The sequence below is a fragment of the Elephas maximus genome, chromosome 6 (genome assembly GCF_024166365.1).
Source record: "Elephas maximus indicus isolate mEleMax1 chromosome 6, mEleMax1 primary haplotype, whole genome shotgun sequence".
Classification (NCBI taxonomy): domain Eukaryota; kingdom Metazoa; phylum Chordata; class Mammalia; order Proboscidea; family Elephantidae; genus Elephas; species Elephas maximus.
Window position 1 is genome coordinate 55,977,784 of NC_064824.1, and position 20,255 is coordinate 55,998,038.

Here is a 20,255-nt window from a genome sequence, read left to right on the forward strand (position 1 = left end):
GTCAAGAGGGGGGAGACTGTGAGGAGGCCACGTGCAGAGCTCGGTTGTCCACCACCTGTAACAGGGATATATTGGGGCATATGAAGAAAACCTAAAAACAAGATTCCTAGAAGACCTCAGGCCAGGTCCCTCAAACACTCTGCAGTTCCTGTGTCTGTCTGATTTCTCACAGCTTGAGATTGCTGGGCACTTTTGCCTTTAAGTTTCTGCTAGTACCAGATAACTAGGTTGAAGACAAGGCAGTTACAAGTGAATGAGTGAGTTCTTGGAACATATAAAAGCCAGCTGTGAATATGTAACTTCAGTGACTTTTTCTCAGGTAAATCTCTATGATAGTGTCAGTGGCCTAATTCTGTGTCAGAGGCTGAAGTAACCTGAAAAGCAACAACGGTGGTGGAACCGCTGCCCACACTGCCATCCTCTGCCCCTCTTCATGGAGATTGGATCAGAAGGATTCTCTGAGGAGGATTTCCTTTTATGCAACCTCTTCCGTTTTACAAACGCTCCTCTAACAAAAGGAACCAACGTTTCCATTGCTTGCAGGCGATTCCCAGTCAGCATTCTGAATCGTAAACTTACTTCCTGTGGAAATGCCTTTCCAGGGAACTTAGGACTATATGACTAATTATGCCATTGATCCTCTTAACATTACCATGAAGATTTAGAATTACCTAGAATAAAGAAAAATATGTTGAGATGCAAATGCAGTTCTGCAAATGGCTCTCTAGAAATTGATGGTTCTTTTCATAGATCTTGTGATCCACCTTCTTTGTTCCTGAAAAATCACAGAAAAACACTGTAACCCTTATGTTCTCTAAAGACACTGAAGATGTACCATTCGTGTCCTTCCTCCTAGGGATAAGCTTAAACAGCAGGAGTGAACCCCTTCCAAATGAGTATGTAGGCTGGGACCCAGGCCTTCGGTTCTACACAGCCCCCTGCTGGGCAGCCTTCTTCCTTCAATTACCTCAGCACTACTGGTGAAATCAGTGATGGTGACCACTTTGACCGAGGCTGGGCTTGAGTGAACTTCTTCCTTGCTGATATGAATTAAGCAGGCTCCTGGTGATCTGCTTCCATAAGGTCACAGCCTTAAAAATTCTATAGAGCAGTTCTACTCTGCACACGTGGGGTCGCCATAAATCAGAAAAGACTGGGCGGCAACTAACAATAACAACAAATGTGCAAGGAACCTCAGGGAGCACCCAGGTGGACAAGGCTGCGACAGGCCTCCCTGCAAGACCTGGCCACCTGCTCTCCACCACCTAGGAGGCCAGCCGTCCCCCAGCAGGGAATGCGGCAGAAGGGCAAGAAGAAGAAAATAGGCCTGTAGGCCAGGAGCAAGGCTGCATGTACAGCTGCGCTGGAGTCACTGCACGTGTTGGGAGCCTCTGCTGAGATGGTGGCGTCTTATGACCCTGGTAATGGCCATGCACCAACGTTACTGCCTTCCTCAGAGTTTATATAGAGAAGGGCCTTCTTTAATTAAGGCAGTGCCTTTCTCCCACTCTCATAATAATTGCCATCCCACTATTGCAGTTCCACTTCAGTTTTGTGTTAGGCTCACAGCATTCCCATCCTGGCGGAAAGCTTTGAAGAAAACATTTTTTATTACACTGCTCTCTTTGCACTACCCCTTAACTTCCTCATTTCTGTTAACAATACCATATTTTCACACACATGTCGAACTGTTGGCTCAGCTTAGTGTTACCCTGGGTTTACATTAGACTCCCAGTTCTTATCAAAAGCACTCCCTCTTCCTTTTTGCCTTCCCATCCCCTCCTTACTCCTTCAGGTCCTCATCACTTTCCTCCTAAACTATTGTCCTGGTCCATCAAACTGGCCCTCATCCCTGGGACCATACCTGTCCCTGCATTTCAAACTTCCCTACCTGCTGGTCCAAATGTGCAGTTCCTGTCCCCCACTTCAAGGCCAGCCCTGACCTTCAGCCTCTGCCACTCCTGCCATTCCCTTAGGGCCACAGACCATGTGGAAAGGCTTGCTCCCTACCCAGCCTGCTTCTCCCTAGTCTTTGCTCTTCAAACTGCAGTTCTACTGAACAGAAGTTCCCGCGCTCTGAAACAAGCATACAGGGAGGTAGCGTGGTGTCGTGGAGTGAGTGTGGCCTTTTAAGCCAGATGTACTTGTTTCCTTCCAGCACTGTGGTCCCAGGCAAATTATTTCTTCAAGTACCGGTTTCCTGTTACAAACAGTACCTGCTTGTTGTTGTTTTTGTGAGGATATATATGGAGTGCCTGGCACATGGTACAAGTGAGCCATGATTACTGCTCTCCCTACTCTTGAGACACTTTATCATAGCTGCCTTGTGTTGTAACTATTGGTGATAAGGCCTTCTGAGAGCAGAGGTCTTACCTATCTGTCTTTCTCCGAATCTGCATAGAATGAACAAGTGTCTACACCAGCGTTGTCCAATAGAGATATGATGTGAGCCATATAGGTAATTCTAAATTTTCTAGTAGCCACATGAAAAAAAGGAAAAAGGAACAGTTGAAATTTACTTTAGTATTATTTTATTTAAATCAGTATATCTAAAATATTTCAGCTTGTAATCAATATGAAAGTTATTGAGACATTTTACCTGATTTTTTTTTGGACCACATCTTTGTAATCCAGTATATATTTTATATTTATAGCACGTCTCAATTTGGACTAGCCACACTTCAAGTGCTCATGTGGCTGATGGTTACTCTGTTGGACACCAGAGGTCTATACTATGCTTGGGTATACATAATGTGTATCTAAAAGGTATGAGGTGCAGAGCTGTAACCTTGGATAGAGGTAATAGCAGGGATGCAGGTGGCCATATACTGACAGGATATGGTAGCCCTAGCATCTTGCTAATACTATCTTCCCGAAAAAAAGCCACAGACATGAATAAAAATCCTACTGAGGGTGAGGCCCACTTTCCTACCTTACAACAGATCGTGGTTTTACCAGACACGCACACACCCTGGCCCTTGTATGCCATCTACAGCCTTGATGTTTATATTTTCACTATTAATCAAATACTTCTATACCCACTTATCAAGAATGCTTGCAGGGTGGGTATACATGACACCAACCTGTCCCAACAAGCCCGTAGATGCAGAATTGCCAGGAAAGATCACCATGTATACCCATGGAGTGCTCTTGACCCCAGAGGGCTGAAGCATCGTCATGACAGCTGGCTTGTCCTGATACTTATTCTGCAGCGGGAACTCTGGGGCCAAGACCTCTTCATCTGTTGTCTTGCTTATTAGCCTTCACATCCCTAAGGCTTGGCTAGTTTTTTTATCCCATGGACATCTTCTGAAAGAGCGTGACTGAAATATGAACATTAAGGATAGACACTGAGAATAAAGTTAACTCATAAAAGAAAATGCCAGGGACATGTTCAGTGGTGACATTTCTAATGCACTGGTACTTTGTGACTATTTTTTTTTTCCTTTTCGCAGTGTTCACACACGCTCATTTTTTTATAATTAGGGAAATAGGGCATAAATTGAATGCTATAGAGAAATGAAAGAAAAGCAATTGTGTGTTTATGTTGTGTGTGTTTATGCTTACATTGTATATTTCCGCTGCCAGCAAAATCACATTTTCCAAATGTCATTTGGTTGGTTTTAACATCCTTTAATAAATACATTTTCAAATAGTTGCTATTATTTAATTAATCAGTAAAATCAGCTTCTAATTTGGGTATAAAATTATCAGTTGGCCATTAGAATAGCTATAAAGCTAGTTTTAAACATGAGCTGTTTCAGAATGCTGCAGCATAGGATTTATGTGAAATGGTATTTTAATTACTTTATTCATTCTTTGTGGAGAAAATGAACTTTAATCTCTCATGGCAGTATTTCATTGTAATTATTGGTTTTCATAATTATGTGTACCTTTTTCCCGTGGCAGGGAATAAGCACTGTTTTCTACAGTAATATGCATGGGTTTCCCTAATATTGTCTGAATTACTTTATATATGTATACTTTTTTTGTGTGTATGTGCTTTAGGTGAAAGTATACAGAGCAAATTAGCTCCCCATTCAATAATTTATACACAGTTTTCCATGACATTGATCACAATCCCTGCAATGTGTCAGCATACTTCCCATTTCTACCCTGAGTTCCCCATTTATATTTATCTGGTTTTCCTGCCCCTTCCTGCTTTTTCATCTTTGCTTTTGGGCAAATGTTGCCCTTTTGGTCTTGTATAGTTGATTATTCTGTAGAGCACTTTCCTCGTGGGTGTTACTGTTTATTTTATAGGCCTGTTATTTAGAGCCTTGGCAGTGCAGTGGTTAAGAGCTACTGTGAGCTACGGTGGCTAACTAAAAGATCAGCATTTCGAATCCACCAGCCGCTCCTTGGAAACTCTAGGCGCAATTCTACTGTGTCCTGTAAGGTGGCTATGAGTCAAATGGACTCCCAGCAATGGGTTTTGTTTTTTGTTTTTTTGGTCTGTCATTTGCCTGAAAGGTGATCTCCAGGAATGACTTCAGCTCCAAGATAGAAAGGTAACCAAGGGCCATACCCTAGAGGTTCCTCCAGTCAGTCTGTCAGTCAGACCAGTAAGTCTGGTCATTTTTATAAATTTGGATTTTGTTCTGCATTTTTCTCCTGCTCTGCCCGGTACCCTCTATCGTGATCCTGGTCAGAGTGGTTAGTAGTAGTAGCCAGGGGCCATCTTTGTCTTTCTAGTAGAGGCTGTGGTTCATGTAGGCCATTAGTCCTTTGTACTAATTGCTTCCTTGGTCTTCGGTTTTCTTCACTCTCCTTTGCTTCAGACAGGAAAGACCAGTAGTTGTATCTTCGATGGCCGCTCTCAAGCTTTTAAGACCCCAGATGCTGCTCATCAAAGTAGAACGTACAGAACATTGACTTTATGAGCTACGTTATGCCAGTTGACCTGAATGTCCCCCAAGACTGTGGTCCCCAGCTGTCAGACCCAGTAACTCAGTCCCGCAGAGTGTTTGCTTATGTATAAGAAGTGTCCCCGACTGTGTTGCCTGTGTGCTCCATTGTATATATGACTATACATGCAGCACATATGAACATGTGTATAGAAATATCCTCAACTTAGTCTGTGTACACATGTGGATGTACTCCCATACACCCTTCCATACCTATTCAGTATACCTATCTGCCTATGTATCCACTTGTAAATTACTGTTTTTTTACTACTGTTGCATGGGTGTATATTTTGTAATATGTTTTTACATAGTTGCCTTTTATTCTTATGTACCTCTCAGTGTCTTTATTTGCCTTGATCATATTGTGCTGACTTCCCCCATATTGTGTATTGCCTTTCCCTTCACCAATTAAGAATGTTACTTTCTGTGTGTAAACTTTTTTTTTTAACTTTTTATGATAGTGGTCTCATACAATATTTGTACTTTTGTGATTGACTTATTTCACTCAGTGTAATGACCTCCAGATTAATCCATGTTGTGAGATGTTGTGCAGATTCATCATTCCTTATTGTTGCATAGTATTCCATTGTGTGTAGGTACCACAGTTTTTTTATCCATTCATTTTTTGGTGGACATTTAGGTTGTTTCCATCTTTTTACTATTGTAAATAATGCTGCAGTGAACGTGGGTATGTATATGTCTGTTCTTATCACAGCTCCTATTTCTCTAAGATATATACCTAGGAGTGGGATTGCTGGATTATATGGTATTTCTGTTTCTAGCTTTTTAAGGAAGTGCCATAACATTTTCCAAAGTGGTTGTGCCATTTTGCATTCCCACCAGCAGTGCATAAGTGTTCCAGTCTCTCCACAACCTCACTAGCGTTAGTTGTTTCCTGATTTTTGGATCAGTGCCATTCTTGCTTGGGTGAGATGGTATCTGATTGTAGTTTTGATTTGCATCTCTCTAATGGCTGACTATTGTAAGCAAGCACCTCTTCGTGTGTTTGTTAGCCACTGGAATGATTTCTTTGGTGAAGTGTCTGTTCATGTGCTTTGCCTATTTTTTAATTGGATTGTTTGTCTTTTTGTTGTTGAGGTGTTGAAGTTTTCTATAAATTTTAGAGGTTAGACCTTTTTCAGATATGTCATAGTTAAAAAATTTTTCCCAGTCTGTAGGGTTCTCTTTTTACTTTTTTGGAGAAGTCTTTTGATGAGTATAAGTGTTTAATTTTTAGGAGATCCCAGTTACCTAGTTTATCTTCTGCTATTTGTGCATTTTTAGTTATGTTTGCTATTCTATATGCCATATATTAGGGCCCCTAGCATTGCCCCTGTTTTTCTTTCCACGGTCTTTATAGTTTGGGGTTTTATGTTTAAATCTTGATCCATTTTCAGTTAGTTTTTGCTTATGGTGTGAGGCATGGATCCTGTTTCATTTTTCGCAGATGGATATCCAGTTTTGCCAGCACAATTTTTTTAAAGAGACTTCTCTTCTCTGTTTAATGGACTTCAACCCTTTGTCAAAGATCAGCTGTCCAAAGGTGGATGGTTGTTTCATTGGTCTGTGTGTCATTGTACCTGTACCAGGCTGTTTTGCCTGCCATGGTTGTACAGTAGGTTCTGAAATCAGGGAGTGTGAGGCCTCTTATTTTGTTCTTCTTCAGTAGTGCTTTACTTATCCAGGGCCTCCTCCCTTTACACATAAAGTTGGTGATCAGTTTTTTCATCTAATTAAATAATATTTTTGGAATTTGAATTGGGATTGCAATTGTATTTGTAGATCACTGTGTGTAGTATTGACATTTTCGCAATGTTAAATCTTCCTATGCATGAGCCTGATACGCTTTTCCATTTATGTCAGTCTCTTTTGGTTCTTGCAGTAGTGTTTTGCAGATTTCTTTGTGTAAGTCTGTTACATCCCTCATTAGATTTATTCCTAGGTATTTTATCTTTTGGGGGGCTATTGCAAATGGTATTGTTTTCTTGATTTCCCTCTTGGAGTTCTCTTTGTTAGTTTAGAGAAATCCAGCTAATTTTTGTATGTTGATCTTGTACTCTACCACTTTACTGAATCCTTCTATTAGTTCCAGTAGTTTTCTTGTGAAATCTCTGGGATTTTCTATGTATAGGATCATATCATCTGCAAATAGGAATAGTTTTATTTCTTCCTTACCAATTTGGATGCCCTTTATTTCCCTTTCTTGCCTTGTTGCTGTAGCTGGAACTTCTAGTACAATCTTGAATAAGAGTCGTGATAAAGGGCATCCTTGCTTGGTTCCTGTTCTCAAGGGAAATGCTTTCAGTCTCTCTCCATTGAGAAAAATGTTGGCTCTTGGATTTTCATATATATGCTTAATTATGTTTATGTGTACTCCTAGTCCTCACAACAAATAGCTAATTGCTTTAAATTAAATAAACCTCCAACTTCTTAAACCATGTTATAGTTTATTTTTAACTTTCTCTTTAGGAACCAGGAGTTAATGGAGTGTGCTGCTAAATATTTTTGAAGCACATTTTGTATTAGTATGTAGGGATTGGAGGTTTATCAGATTGATCGAGTATGCTAATCCTCTGGCTTTCCATTTTCTCATCAGTCTTGCTGCATTTGGGAATTGGTGTATTTTCTATTCATTACGTACTGCCCTAGCAACATTCTTCCTGACCCATTAAATGAAGCGGAGAGAACGTTGTTTTATTACTACTTCAGTGAGGTGAAGAGCATACAGTTATTATTAGCTGGTCTTAAGAATGGTGCTTTTTACTTTGAGTAGAAAAGTCAAATTAATCGTTCGATATCTAAGGCTTTTAAGTTTAATCAAACCTTTTACATCCAATATTGGTTGACCAGAACTAGTTGTTTTGACTTTCCAGAACCTTATTTTTGTACTAGAAAGCGGGGAAGAAAAGCCAGTGACTTGAGACTTACTTTGATGATCCACATGGTTAGTTAAATAAACACCAAATGTTGTGGCTCTTTGTGTTATGTGGTGAAGTGCAGGATTAGAGGGATAATATAAAACATAATGAGGGATGAGAAAGCTGCCTTTAATGCCATATACTTAACCAAAATAGAATCTTTTCCTTTTTTTTTTTTTTTTTTTGGTAGTTAAGAATAACTTTGAACATTTTTTGAAGTCACAGAAACAAAAGCCTGAATTTGTATAATAGACTGGTTTTATGATCTATAAATCATCTCTGCTGGCCCAAAAATAGCATAGTCAGCTTGTCTACCGAAGGGTTACATATTTTTAAACACTGTCACATTTTATAATTTGGCAACATTGATCCTTTCTATTTTGCAGTTTGAGGGATGGAGGTATCTGGTGTATTGGTGTAACTCTTAACTCTAGGTACTGGAAGGTGAAATGGCAAAGGGTTTCTCCTATCCCCATAGCTAAACCAGCATGAAAATGTGGTGGTTTCAACCACTCTCCCTTCTGGTCTCAGTGTGAAGGGCGGGCAGTACGGCGGCCAATTCCCTAAAACGTCTAGCCTCTCTGAGTCTTCCTACTGTCTCTTACAGTTGTAGTCCTTAAAGACACTCCTAAATACTCGGTTTTAAGAAAAGGTACAAAAAGGAGTTAATACGTGTAAACTGTGTCTTATAGGCAGGAAGTAAAAGGGAGATGAAAAAACAAATACAGAATATAAAATGAATTCGTTAGAAAAAAAATTTTGAGCACCTGCTGTGTGTCTGTAACAAGATGTGTAAAGTGGTAGATGATGATAGAGTGTTTGTTCCTCAGTATACTTGCTGTCTTAGTCATCTAGTGCTGTTGTAACAGAAATACCACAAGTGGATGATGGCTTTAACAAAGAGAAATTTATTCTCTCACAGTCTAGTAGGCTGCAAGTCCAAATTCAGGGTGTCAGCTCCAGGGGAAGGCTTCCTCTTTCTGTTGACCCTGGAGAAAGGTCCTTATTATCAGTCTTTCCCTGGTCGAGGAGCTTCTCAGCACAAGGACCTCCGGTCCAGAGGACGCACTCTGCTCCCAGCGCTACTTTCATGGTGGTACAAGGTCCCCATGTCTTTTTGCTCCTTTTCTCTTTTACATCTGAAAAATGATAGTCTCTTGGCACAAGACACAATCCAATCTTGTAGATTGAGTCCTGCCTCATTAACATAACTGCCGATAATCCTATCTCATCAACATCATAGAGGTAGGATTTACAACACATAGGAAGATCACATCAGATGACAAAATGGTGGACAGTAACACAATACTGGGAATCCTGGCCTAGCCAAATTGACAGATATTTGGGGGGACACAATTCAATCTATGACACTTGCCTAATGGAATTTACATTTCAATTAAATCTAGAAATACAAATCACCATCCTTAAAAAATGAACATGTAGAATTTCAACCTACGAAATAATTAAATGGGAAGTTAATTCATTTTGTGTAGCTTCAATCTTCAAGTTGTGTGTAAAGAGCAGAATGCCTGGCACAGAATAAAATCAAAATAAATGGTGATGTTACTGTTGTTTATATTAATTTATGGATGTTTATGCTGTGTCCAAGCCCATGTAAATATAATAGCTAACAGTGTACAATGTAGCTTTACCACATATGGCTCTACTGGTCTCTGAATGCCTGGGAAGAAGAAGAAAAAGCAGGACAAAATCCTAGGAACAGCAAGGAAAATCATGGTATCTTGAAGTCTGGGAAGTACCCTCCTGCCAGGAGTAGGTCTTGGAAGTAACCAGGAGTAGAGGCAGGAGCAACAAAAAAACAAGCTTTTTTGCAAAGAATCAGAGAATTTCCAGGTTTCAGCATGCTTAAGAACCACACCTCATCTTAGTCATGTTTCCACTGTATGTTTGTGACTCAGGGTGTTGAATTTTCTGTAGAAATATATCTAATTTTATACCTCTGGTTTATGATATGAAAGGTTTTACTTAACACAACCTAGCCTTACGTTTAACTTTACTGGAGTGGATTTATTCTGTAAAGTAAAAAGTAGCTTATTGGAATATGCAGCTCTCCCCCACATGTTGAAGTTTGTGGACTAAGGGATTTGAAAGGCTTTGACAGAGACTTTGCTCTAAAGGCATTAGGAATCATATGTTACAAAGTTGCCGGTGGGGGCACTTAGGATTGCCCCATACGTGCTCGAGACAGTCAATGGCCTCTGCATCAGATGCTGCCCTTGTGGCTGGCTCACACCCCGGCAGGCCCTACGAGCTTCGTGGGTCTTGAGTATCATTGGCCTTGTTAGCAGGAAATGTTAAAGCCACACTCTTGGCAGCCTTAGCAGTGTGTCTGCCTCTGTCACCCACCCTGCTTTGCCTCAACCCACGCTCTCTTCTTTCTTGTTTCCTCTCTTTTATTTGGGTCAGGACAGACCTCCGAAGAATCATTTCTTATCTTTAGCTCCCAGATCCCTTCCTTGATCATCAGTCATCTACTGCTTTCCCCCTGAAACATCAACTATCTTTCTTCAAACAGCATACAATGAAGCCCAGTACCGAGAACAGATCAGTATAGAGCTGCTCTGGGTGAATGGGGGTGGGGACCTGGGCCATGCCACCAGGCTTTCTCCACCCTGCCCCCACCCCTGACTTGGCTACCACTAGGGTTTCCAGTGAAACCACAGAATTCAGGGAGAATAGCTTTAAGCCGTTGCCCAAAAACAATTTATACTGAAACATACAGCCAATTTTATGAGACGCCGTGGAGAAAAAGCTTAGTCTTCGACATTTAAGTTCATTTCTTAAGAGCCTATAGTGTGTACTTCTGTCTTACTAGGATCACGTCTATGGTAATTACAGAAGTGAAGGTCTGTCATGGTGGGCAGAGCAAGCTTTCATAGATGAAGCAAGGCCTTTACTTCTCCCAACTCTTAACTAAGTCCCCCGCCCATCCTTCTTGTAGGGAGAACCAGTCTGACCCTAACTAGATGAGCCATTACTGATGGCTGAATCCTAAAAGGCTACAGTTGTGGTGGAGTACCCCACCCCAAAGGGTAGGAGCAGAGAAAGGGCAGAAGTCCTTGGGGAACAAGGGAAGCTACATCACTGAGTTCTAGAAGACAAAGCCAAGTGAAAGGAGTGTGAGCACAGATATGGGGCAGAGCACAGGACCCTAGACATTTGCTCAGGATGGAGCACATGGACCAGTCACCATTACTGAGTGTTCACTCACCATGTGGATGGGTCAGGATGGACGAGTCAGGGCAGACATGCCAGAGAGAAGGGATGGTCTTTACTTAGTTTATACTCAGAGTTCTGTTTTTAAGTCTCTTTGTCTGTAGTCCTTTGCTTCTGCTTCTCCTTCCTCCAAAAATGAAAAGAAAAAAAAAAAAAAAGATCCTTTCAGCTCTCTCATAGCTCCCTTCTTTACAAAGGGCCCTGTAGCTTCTCCAGGCCCAGACGGAAGATGATCAGGCAGTTTTCAAGCTGGGTCCTTTGACTGAGCAGCAGTTCTCAGTCTCATGTTTGCCCCGACACTCTTGATCCATGATGTTTATATGCCTGATACACTCCCTTGGACTTGGGCAGATTTGGCCAACTCCTTCCCCGTCCATAGGACCACAGTGTTTCGTGTGTTGATAGTCTTAAAGTACTGTGCAGACATCTGAGCAACCTGCCAAGGACGTGTCAGGAACAGAGAAAACCAGCTGCACCATCTCTCCCCCACTTCTTTCCTTCTTAATCAGGAAAATGCATTGATGTGAAATGACATCAGGGTAGGTATAATCTTGAATTCACTCTAATTTCTAGAGGAGTAATTATTAGAAAACATTTTATAACAATAACTTAACACACCTCATAGTTTACACAGAAATTAAGATCCTCTAAAATGTTGATCAGTTTAAATAACACTACAGTAAGCTACATTTAAGGTCTGTTGCCCTTTCAATCTTGATAAATTACAAAATGAGTAAATTTTAATTTATTGTTAGTCTCATCTATATCTTCAAAAAAGGAACAGCGGTAACTTGTACTTCTAACACACAAGGTAGTAAACTCTTAAAGTGGAATAAGAATGTTTAAACATTTTCTAAATATAGATGAAGCAAATAAAATAACCCTCTCTGCCAGTAAAGTTACTGCAAGCATTATATTTAACCTTGAGCTTCCCAGTAACAAAAGAAAAAGAAGCATGATGAAGAGAAACATACCAGTCTTTAGAAAGACAAAAAAGGGAGGAAAAAAAAAACTTTTTTTCCAAATATTAAATTCTAAAAATGGTTTATCCCATAGAACATTGAACGTAAGGGACAATGAAGTGAACAGCAGCTTTACAAAAATCACAGATGTGTTATATTTATGACCCTTTCTTGCATCAATCCCCTACCCCTCACAGAGCAACTCATAATTTGCTTTGCAAAAGCCACAGTCATCTTGCCTGGTTGAGCATAGGCTCTACAACTTAAGAGAATTATTAAGACTTCAAATTACTACCAGAAGCTCACATGTGTTCACTCAGTACTTACTAGGGGGCCACCCCTTGCCTGGTTGCAAATATAGGCCATAGATTAGTTTTGGAACAGACTGGGTTCACATCTAATAGAGCTAATACGTTTATCTATGTTGTTCCTAAAACTGCAGGATCTCTAAATGATAGTTTGATTTTTTAAATCTTTCTTAGGAGTTCTTTGGAATTTATCCTCATGTGATGCTGTAAAGATGACAATCATTCGAGATGCTCTCTCAACCTTGACAAACACTGTGATAGTTCCACATTCTGGTTGGAATAATGCTTCTTTTGATGATGATCATAAAATTAAATTTCAGACTTCACTAGTTCTGCGTAACACAACAGGCTGCCTGAGGTATGTTCTTCATTTCTTCTTCCCACTTAATTTTGTAATTAAATAGTGCATGTCATTATAGGTAAATTGACTTTAGGAGGATTTTATTTTATTAGGAGCCCTAATGACACAGTGGTTAAGAGCTCAGCTGCTAACCAAAAGGTCAGCAGCTCGACTCCACCAGCCACTCCTTGGAAACCCTCTGGGATGGTCCTACTCTGTCCTGTAGGGTCACTATGAGTCAGAATCAACTCAACAGCAACAGGTTTGTTTTGTTTTGTTGGTGTTATTTTATTGACAGCTATCTAAGTTTCCAATTTCGTTTCAAAATTTAGGCTACTGGACTTTGTCATCCTGTGAGGAAAACATTATGAGCACAAACTTGTGACCTTACAGGAGTTATAAATGACTCTTGACTGTGAATTTTTCAGAAAGGCCCTTTCAGTCTGAGATTACTACCCAAATTCCAGTGTTTTCCACTTTAATAGCATTTTTCTGGTTATTGCATTTTAATTGCTAATGTATTTGCAGCCTGGTTTTTGTTTAAATTCAAAACATGATGGTTATAATTTTTTTTACCTTTGAAAGGTTATAACGATGTGTGTGATTTTATAAACACTGGTTTTGAGTTTTGTAAGTAAATGAAAATGAGTCTAAATACTCCTTTTCAGTCATTACCTTTAGCATTTAAAATCTATAAGGCCTCTTTGAAGTGCACATAGTATGGCTCATTACTTGCCAGTAATACTCATTGGCCCAATTTCTACCCCATTTCCCAGCCTTACCATGCCCTGGGAACTTAAAACAGAAGTCCTGGGCAGAGGGGCATGGTGACGAGGAGAGTGGGCTCTGGCCTCAGACCACCTGGTTTCCAGTATCGGCTCTGAGCCTCAGTTTCCTCATCTTTAAAATGGGGATAGTAATACCATCTTGAGGTTGTGAGGAATTGACAAGATACACACGTAAAGTGCTTAGTGTAGTCTCTGATACATAGTAACACTCAGTGTGCACCACATAACATTTAAGCTGAGCCATCTAAGCATCCCTACCACAGAGACCTTGGGTGAGGGAGGACATGACCGTACTGTTGCTCTGAAGCCACTGCTCCCCTGTTGTGATAGGTGACCCTGAAGCCACTGCTCCCCTGTTGTGATAGGTGACTCTGAAGCCACTGCTTCGCTGTTGTAATAGGTGACCTGGGCCCTCGGCCAGGACACAGAGGGAAGGTAGAGAAGGAGGGTGACAAGAGTCAGGATCCTAGAAAGCAGACCAGGTCCTCCTAACTGAGACGTCTGCCTCACAGGGGCGTATCACATCACCTCCTGATCATCAGTGGAAGCAGATTCTCCTCTTCATCTGAGGAGGCTGAGATTCCTCCTCAGTTTGTCTGTCAGGCTTCAGGGAATGCCCAGAGGCAAGACTCACCCTCAGGCTCTCCCCAGTGAATCAGGCGTGAACTTTTGGTAAATGCCTCTGTGTGTCCTTAGAAATCAGCGATGAACAGGACCGACTAGGTCCCTGCTCTGGTGAAACTAGATTCTATTGCGGAAGACAGAAAATAAGGAAATAAGAAAATAGCAATAAATGTGATCGAGAGAATAAATAGGGTGATGTAAGACTTATTGGGTGGTTACTTTGGTGGTCAGAGAGGCCTCACAGGTAGAACTTAAGCTGAAATCTTAGTGACCATAAGGAGCCACTCATGTGAGGGTAGGAGGTCAGGGGGACAGGCAGTCTAGGCAAAGGAGACAGTCAATGTAAAGGCTCTGGAGCAGGGATGAGCTTGTGGCTAGAGCTTAATGGGCAAAGGGAAGAATAGAACCAGATTACACAGGATTTTGGAAATCTGAGGAAGGAGTTTGCATTTTATTCCAAGTACCATGGGAAACCATCAGGGTTTTAAGCAAGGCAGAGATGGGGCTGGTTTCTGGCTGGGATGCAGAGAAGTGAGTATGGGCAGAAGGAAGACATAGGCTGTCACAGTGATCCAGGTGAACCATGAGGGTGGCCTAGACTAGGAGTAGGCAGATTTGGGTTATTTTTTGGAAGGAGAGGAAACAAGGCTTACTAATACAAGGAAAAGGGAAGAAATAAGAATAACACCTCAACCTTTGACTGGATCAGCAGGGTTCATGGAAGTGCTGTTGATGACATGACATCAGAGAAGAGGGAGAAGAAATGCTGGAGGGGGTGAGCAGGTGAACGTTCTGTTTTGGTCATGTCCATTTTGAGATATCCAATTAGATATCCATGTGGTAATGCCAGGAAAGCAGTTGGATAAATGAGTCTGGAGTTCTAAGAGAGGTCAGAACTAAAGATAGAAGTTTGGGAGCCATAGGCCACCTAGGAGAGTGCAAAGATAAAAACAGGGAGAGGAACCAAAGTAGAGCTAGGGGCACTCCTGGAGATTCACACAGGCAGAGGAGACTAAGGAGGAAAGGCAGTGAGAGGAAAAGGAAACCAGAGAGTGTGGTGTCCCCAAAAGCCCTAGAGGAAAGGAAGAGGTCGACCATTCAGTGCTGCTGAGACATGACACGAGATAAGAACAGAAGAAGGCAAGAGGTGACAGTGTCTCTCTGACCTCAGAAAAACAAAGGAGTAAAGAACAGACAGGGTTCCCTGGGTGGCACAAATGGTGAAGCACTTGACTGCTAGCCTTAAGGTCAGCCCACCCAGCGGCCCCTCGGAAGACAGGACTGGCTATCTGCTTCCGAAAGGCATCAGCCTTGAAAACCCTATGCTTTTACTTTGCACACGTGAGTCAGAATCAACTCGACAGCAACTCACAACAATAACAACAACAAAGAAAAGTAATTCCAAACCCCCCTTGTCTAGTCTAAGTTTTGCAAATTCTGAGTTTGCAAAACCTCAGTCTAGAGCCCTTGTTTATTGGGGTATAAACTAGATTCTCATAACTTGCCATTAATTTATGAAGGCAAATTGATATCAAAAAATTAGTTTGGATGAGACCCAAAACAATTTTCAGTGATGTTTATAACTGAAAAAATGAGAAATATTGTAGCAAAGGCAGGTATCCATATTTAATTTGAGATGTTTATGCAAGAAAGGGTGTGTCTTCTCTGTTCATTCAAGAAACAGTTAATGACCACCTACGACATGCAAAACACCATAGTAGGCACAGGGGACTACAAGGAGCTTACAGCCTAACAAGGGAGATAAAAAAACAAGTGTAAAAATAACCGTAGCTTCTTTGTGGCAGGTAGTTTTCTAATTGCTTTATATATAGTAATTCATTTCTTCCTCACAGCAACCCTATGAGGTGATTACTGTTATTTTCCCCTTTTTGCATATGAGGAAACTGAGGAGCATAGGTCCCAAAATAATTATAATAGTATGTTAGAAAGTTACATGCCATGAGAGTTAAAATTCACATGCCCCAGCTCCCTTCCCTGTGTGTGGATAACGGGCTGCTGGCTGTTATTGTGAGCTTTTGGTATATTAAAATCCAGGCTCGAAAATGCCTTCTCAAACCAAATCCAAATGGCTGCCATCTGCTGTCTGTGCTGTCAGATCACCAAGGTAAGGCAATGTGGCTAATGAGTCAGTTGTTCATCTTAGCAGCTCCCATGTGTCTCTGCCATTTAGGAACCTCAGCTCCGCAGGGGAGGAAGCTCGGAAGCAAATGCGATCCTGTGAGGGACTGGTGGACTCGCTGTTGTACGTGATCCACACGTGTGTGAACACATCCGATTACGACAGCAAGGTCAGTGCCTGCCAGGCCCTGTAGAGGCATGATGGCAGGTGACAGCAGCTGCCCCGTGCTACTGTTTGCATGTCATGTTAGTCTCCTAGGGCTGCCGTAGCAAAGTACAACAAAGTTGGGTGGCTTTTAATAACAGAAATTTATTATCTCTCAGTTCTGGAGGCTAGAAGTCTAAATTCAGGGTGCCAGCAGGCCCATGTTCTTTCCAAAAGCTTTAGGGAAAGATCCTTTCTTGCCGCTGTCAGCTTCTGGTAGCCCAGGTGTTCCCTGGACTGCGGATGCATCTTCACACCACCATCCTTTCCCTGTCTGTCTCTCTGGGTCATCTCTGTTTCATAAGGACACCACTCATATGGGATTAGGGCCCACCCTACTCTGGTTTGACCTCATGTTAGCTGATAAACCCATTTGCCATCAAGTCGATTCTGACTCTTAGTGACCCTACAGAACAGAGTAGAACTGCCTGATACAGTTCCCAAGGCTGTAATCTTTATGGAAGCAAACTGCCCCATCTTTCTCCAGCAGAGTGGCTGGTGGGCTCCAGCTGCTGATCTTTTGGTTAGCAGCCCAGTGCTTAACCACTGCACCACCAGGACTCCTTGCTTAACTGATAACAATAACAAGACTCTGTCTCAAACAAGGGCACGGTTCATAATTGCTAGGGCTTAGTACTTCAGCATATTTTTGGGGGGGACACAATTCAATCATAACACATGCCATTAACTCTGGGATTCTTGAGCCCCTCCTCCTCATTAAGCTACACTCCGGATCAAAGGGAGAGTCCCTCCATAAATTACAGAATCACAGGAACACAGCAGCTTAAGAAAATAGCCTTAGAACCATGAAAACTGAGTGACTCAGTATGGTGATAGGAGCTAGCACAGGGTGACAGGGACCTGGCTTTCTCTGTGGTTCTCCTAGGTTCGTTCTCAAGGTGATTTGCCCTTGTAGCTATATCTTCCAATTCTGTATCCCCTACTCCTAGAATCAAATCCATCTGTATTTGAGTATCTACTGAATAAAAGTTCCTGGTTGAGGCACTGTAATCCTCTCAACCTCTCTGCCCCTGTTACCCGAGCAGTCCACAGTCCCCACCCCAGCCCCACCTTCTTCATGTACCTGTCTGCATCGCCAGCCTGTGCTCTTCACCCCATTCCTCTGATGCCCTGCTGGTCAGTCTGTCCCAGTATGGACCCCTTACGCTTTCCTCCTGCGTCCTCCATCCCTGTGTTCAGGCAGGGCATCACACCCATTGATTTTCAGCAGTGACAGCCATCTGGAATCTGACACAGGAGCAGGGATGAGGAGGGTGGGAAGAAATAGGAAGGAGAAACAAAGTGTCAGGAGTTCCAAATCAGACAAAGTACATGGTAATTAGGATGGGTTGGCTTGGGCGAGCCCTTAAATAGGTATTGGTTCATAAAGGTGAATCTGAGAGAGAAAGGAGGGATGATAAGTGATAAGCTCAGGGAGAAAAAAGGAGAAGGGGGGAAGAATTCAAGGCGAAAGCCAGGTTTCTTTTGAGCCTTATTGAACCAAAAGATCTGCTGAGTCCGTCAAGAAGAGTAACCAAGTTGTAAGGGGGGGACATCGCTGGACAATGAACTTGCTTTTAGACACAATGAGTTGAGGTAACAGTTGGCCTCCAAATTAGAGGTATAACAGACTCTAAGGAGCAAAAGACACACACAGAAGGCAGAATGTCACCAGAGAAAGAAATCATGGAGCATTCCACAGAGGGAGGGGAGAACTGAGAGACTGAAGGAGCAGACAAAGATGGGGCCTGGATAGGGGCTGTCCCCAGGGAGGGAGGTAGTGGTACTTCTTGTCACAATGAAGATCCACAGTGGTGAGAAAAAGTGAGGTTCTGGCATCTTGGGTACATTTCTCACTACAGCAGCCCTGCAGCAGAAACACCAGGTATTTTCTGTTCCAGGGCTTGCACTTTTTATCGGCATCACCACCAGACCTACGTATATACCAACGATGGCTCTGCACCTAGTCATTTGAGTATTCTAAAAAATTCTTTGTTTAGATTTTTTCAGGCCCCCATAAGTAAAAAAAAAAAAAAAAAAGTTATTTCCTGTTCTACATTTATTTATTATCAGTAGCATTCAGTACAGAAGCATTTTCCACTGATGTGCAATGATGGTTTTAATTATACGCCATGTTGGGTTTCAGACAGTGGAGAACTGTGTGTGTACCCTGAGGAACCTGTCCTATCGGCTGGAACTGGAGGTCCCTCAGGCCCGACTGCTGGGACTAAACGAATTGGATGACTTACTAGGAAAAGAGTCTCCCAGCAAAGACTCGGAGCCAAGCTGCTGGGGGAAGAAGAAGAAAAAGAAAAAGAGGACGCCACAAGAGGATCAAGTTAGCATTTTATTTGACATGAAACTAGAGTTTCATTTTTCTGGGAGTAAGAAATCACATATTTGGCAACAAAAAATCTTTCTCATGATGCGGTTTTTCTGCATAGCTATCGCTGAGTCCAGCAAAGATGAATATTTTCAAGTATTGGAAACCATGTTATTTTGCTTCCATTTAATGTGTGCCATTTGCCTTTCAGTGGGATGGAGTCGGTCCTATCCCAGGGCTGTCAAAATCCCCCAAAGGGGTTGAGATGCTGTGGCATCCATCGGTGGTAAAACCATATCTGACTCTTCTAGCAGAAAGCTCTAATCCAGCCACCCTGGAAGGCTCTGCCGGGTCTCTTCAGAACCTCTCTGCTGGCAACTGGAAGGTAGGATGTCTTCCACTTGTCCACACTTCTTGCCATTTTGCAGTCAGTCAGATCAGCAGTGGTAGTGAAAGGGGCATGGTTGTTTATAGTTTGTCTGGGAAAGGGTAGGAGATTAAAAAAAGGTGAACAGCTGTTGGCACTAGGGACCCAAAGATAAATATAACATTCCCTCTTCATTAGATACTTGAAGGCTACTGAGAAAAACAGATTGTGTCAGTACTGTGTGGGATCCACAGGAACTGTGTGCTGTAGGATCTTGAAAGAGGACATTTAACCCAGCCTAGGAGGCCAGAAAAGAGAGGAGCAAGAAAATAGGGAAGGTTTCCTGAAGGGGTAGTGCTGCCCAAATGGAATCTTAAAGGATGAATGAAATTAATCCAGCCGAGTCTGGGGTAGAACGAGGCAGAGCAAACCAGATAAGGGGATAGCAGGAGAAAAGGCCTTGAGGCGAGGACAGGGCAGTGTAGGCCGTGATTGCAGGTGCCCGTGGTTGCTGGGGCATAGAGGGCAGGGCAAGGGGTAGCCCAGGTGGGAGCTGGGCACCCTGGGCAGCCTGAAGAGACCTGAGCTACAGACAAGAGGGGCCACTGTAAGGGTTTAAGCAGATAGGCACATCGTTGGATCACTTCTGTGGCAGTGCAGAAGGAGAATTTGAGGAAGAGAACAATGGAGACTAGAATTCCATTTTGGATCCAATGCAGTATTCAGGCAAGAGATGATTCCACTCCAGATTAGAGCGGAGGTCAGGCAGGACTGCTGGGGAAGGAACCACTGTTCCTCTCTCACACCTCTGAAGTTTCCACATCCCCTTCTAGAGGCGTGATTTCTTTTGTTTCTTTAGCCAGTAAGGGTACTGAAGGAGGTTTCTTTTTGTTACTACTCTAAGCAAAGCTTTTTAAACATTATCTAGCAACTTCCCAGGTCGTCCTTTTCTGAAACATTTTCAACTTCTAGAAATTTCCTGTGTATTTTAGTAGAGATGTTTGTTTTTGGCTATATCCCCCAAAATGAGAATCTTTGGCCACTGTGTTATCCAGGATAGTGAAAAGCATTAATAAGCTGAGTTTGTTTCGTGCAGGTGGCTGCTATATTGGTTGTCCTTGTTGTGTTGTTAGGTGC

General features: G+C 42.2%; 1 protein-coding gene across 14 annotated transcripts in view; it reads left to right on the top strand.

The window, feature by feature from the left end:
- Nucleotides 1–20,255, top strand: part of PKP4 (plakophilin 4) — a 312,885-nt gene that overhangs the window by 267,113 nt on the left and 25,517 nt on the right. For all 14 annotated transcript variants that reach the window (XM_049888796.1, XM_049888795.1, XM_049888800.1 and 11 more), the window contains 4 exons: nt 12,507–12,690; nt 16,276–16,393; nt 18,575–18,766; nt 18,963–19,136. In XM_049888796.1, the coding sequence (XP_049744753.1) occupies nt 12,507–12,690; nt 16,276–16,393; nt 18,575–18,766; nt 18,963–19,136 (668 nt within the window). The remainder of the gene's footprint in view (nt 1–12,506; nt 12,691–16,275; nt 16,394–18,574; nt 18,767–18,962; nt 19,137–20,255) is intronic.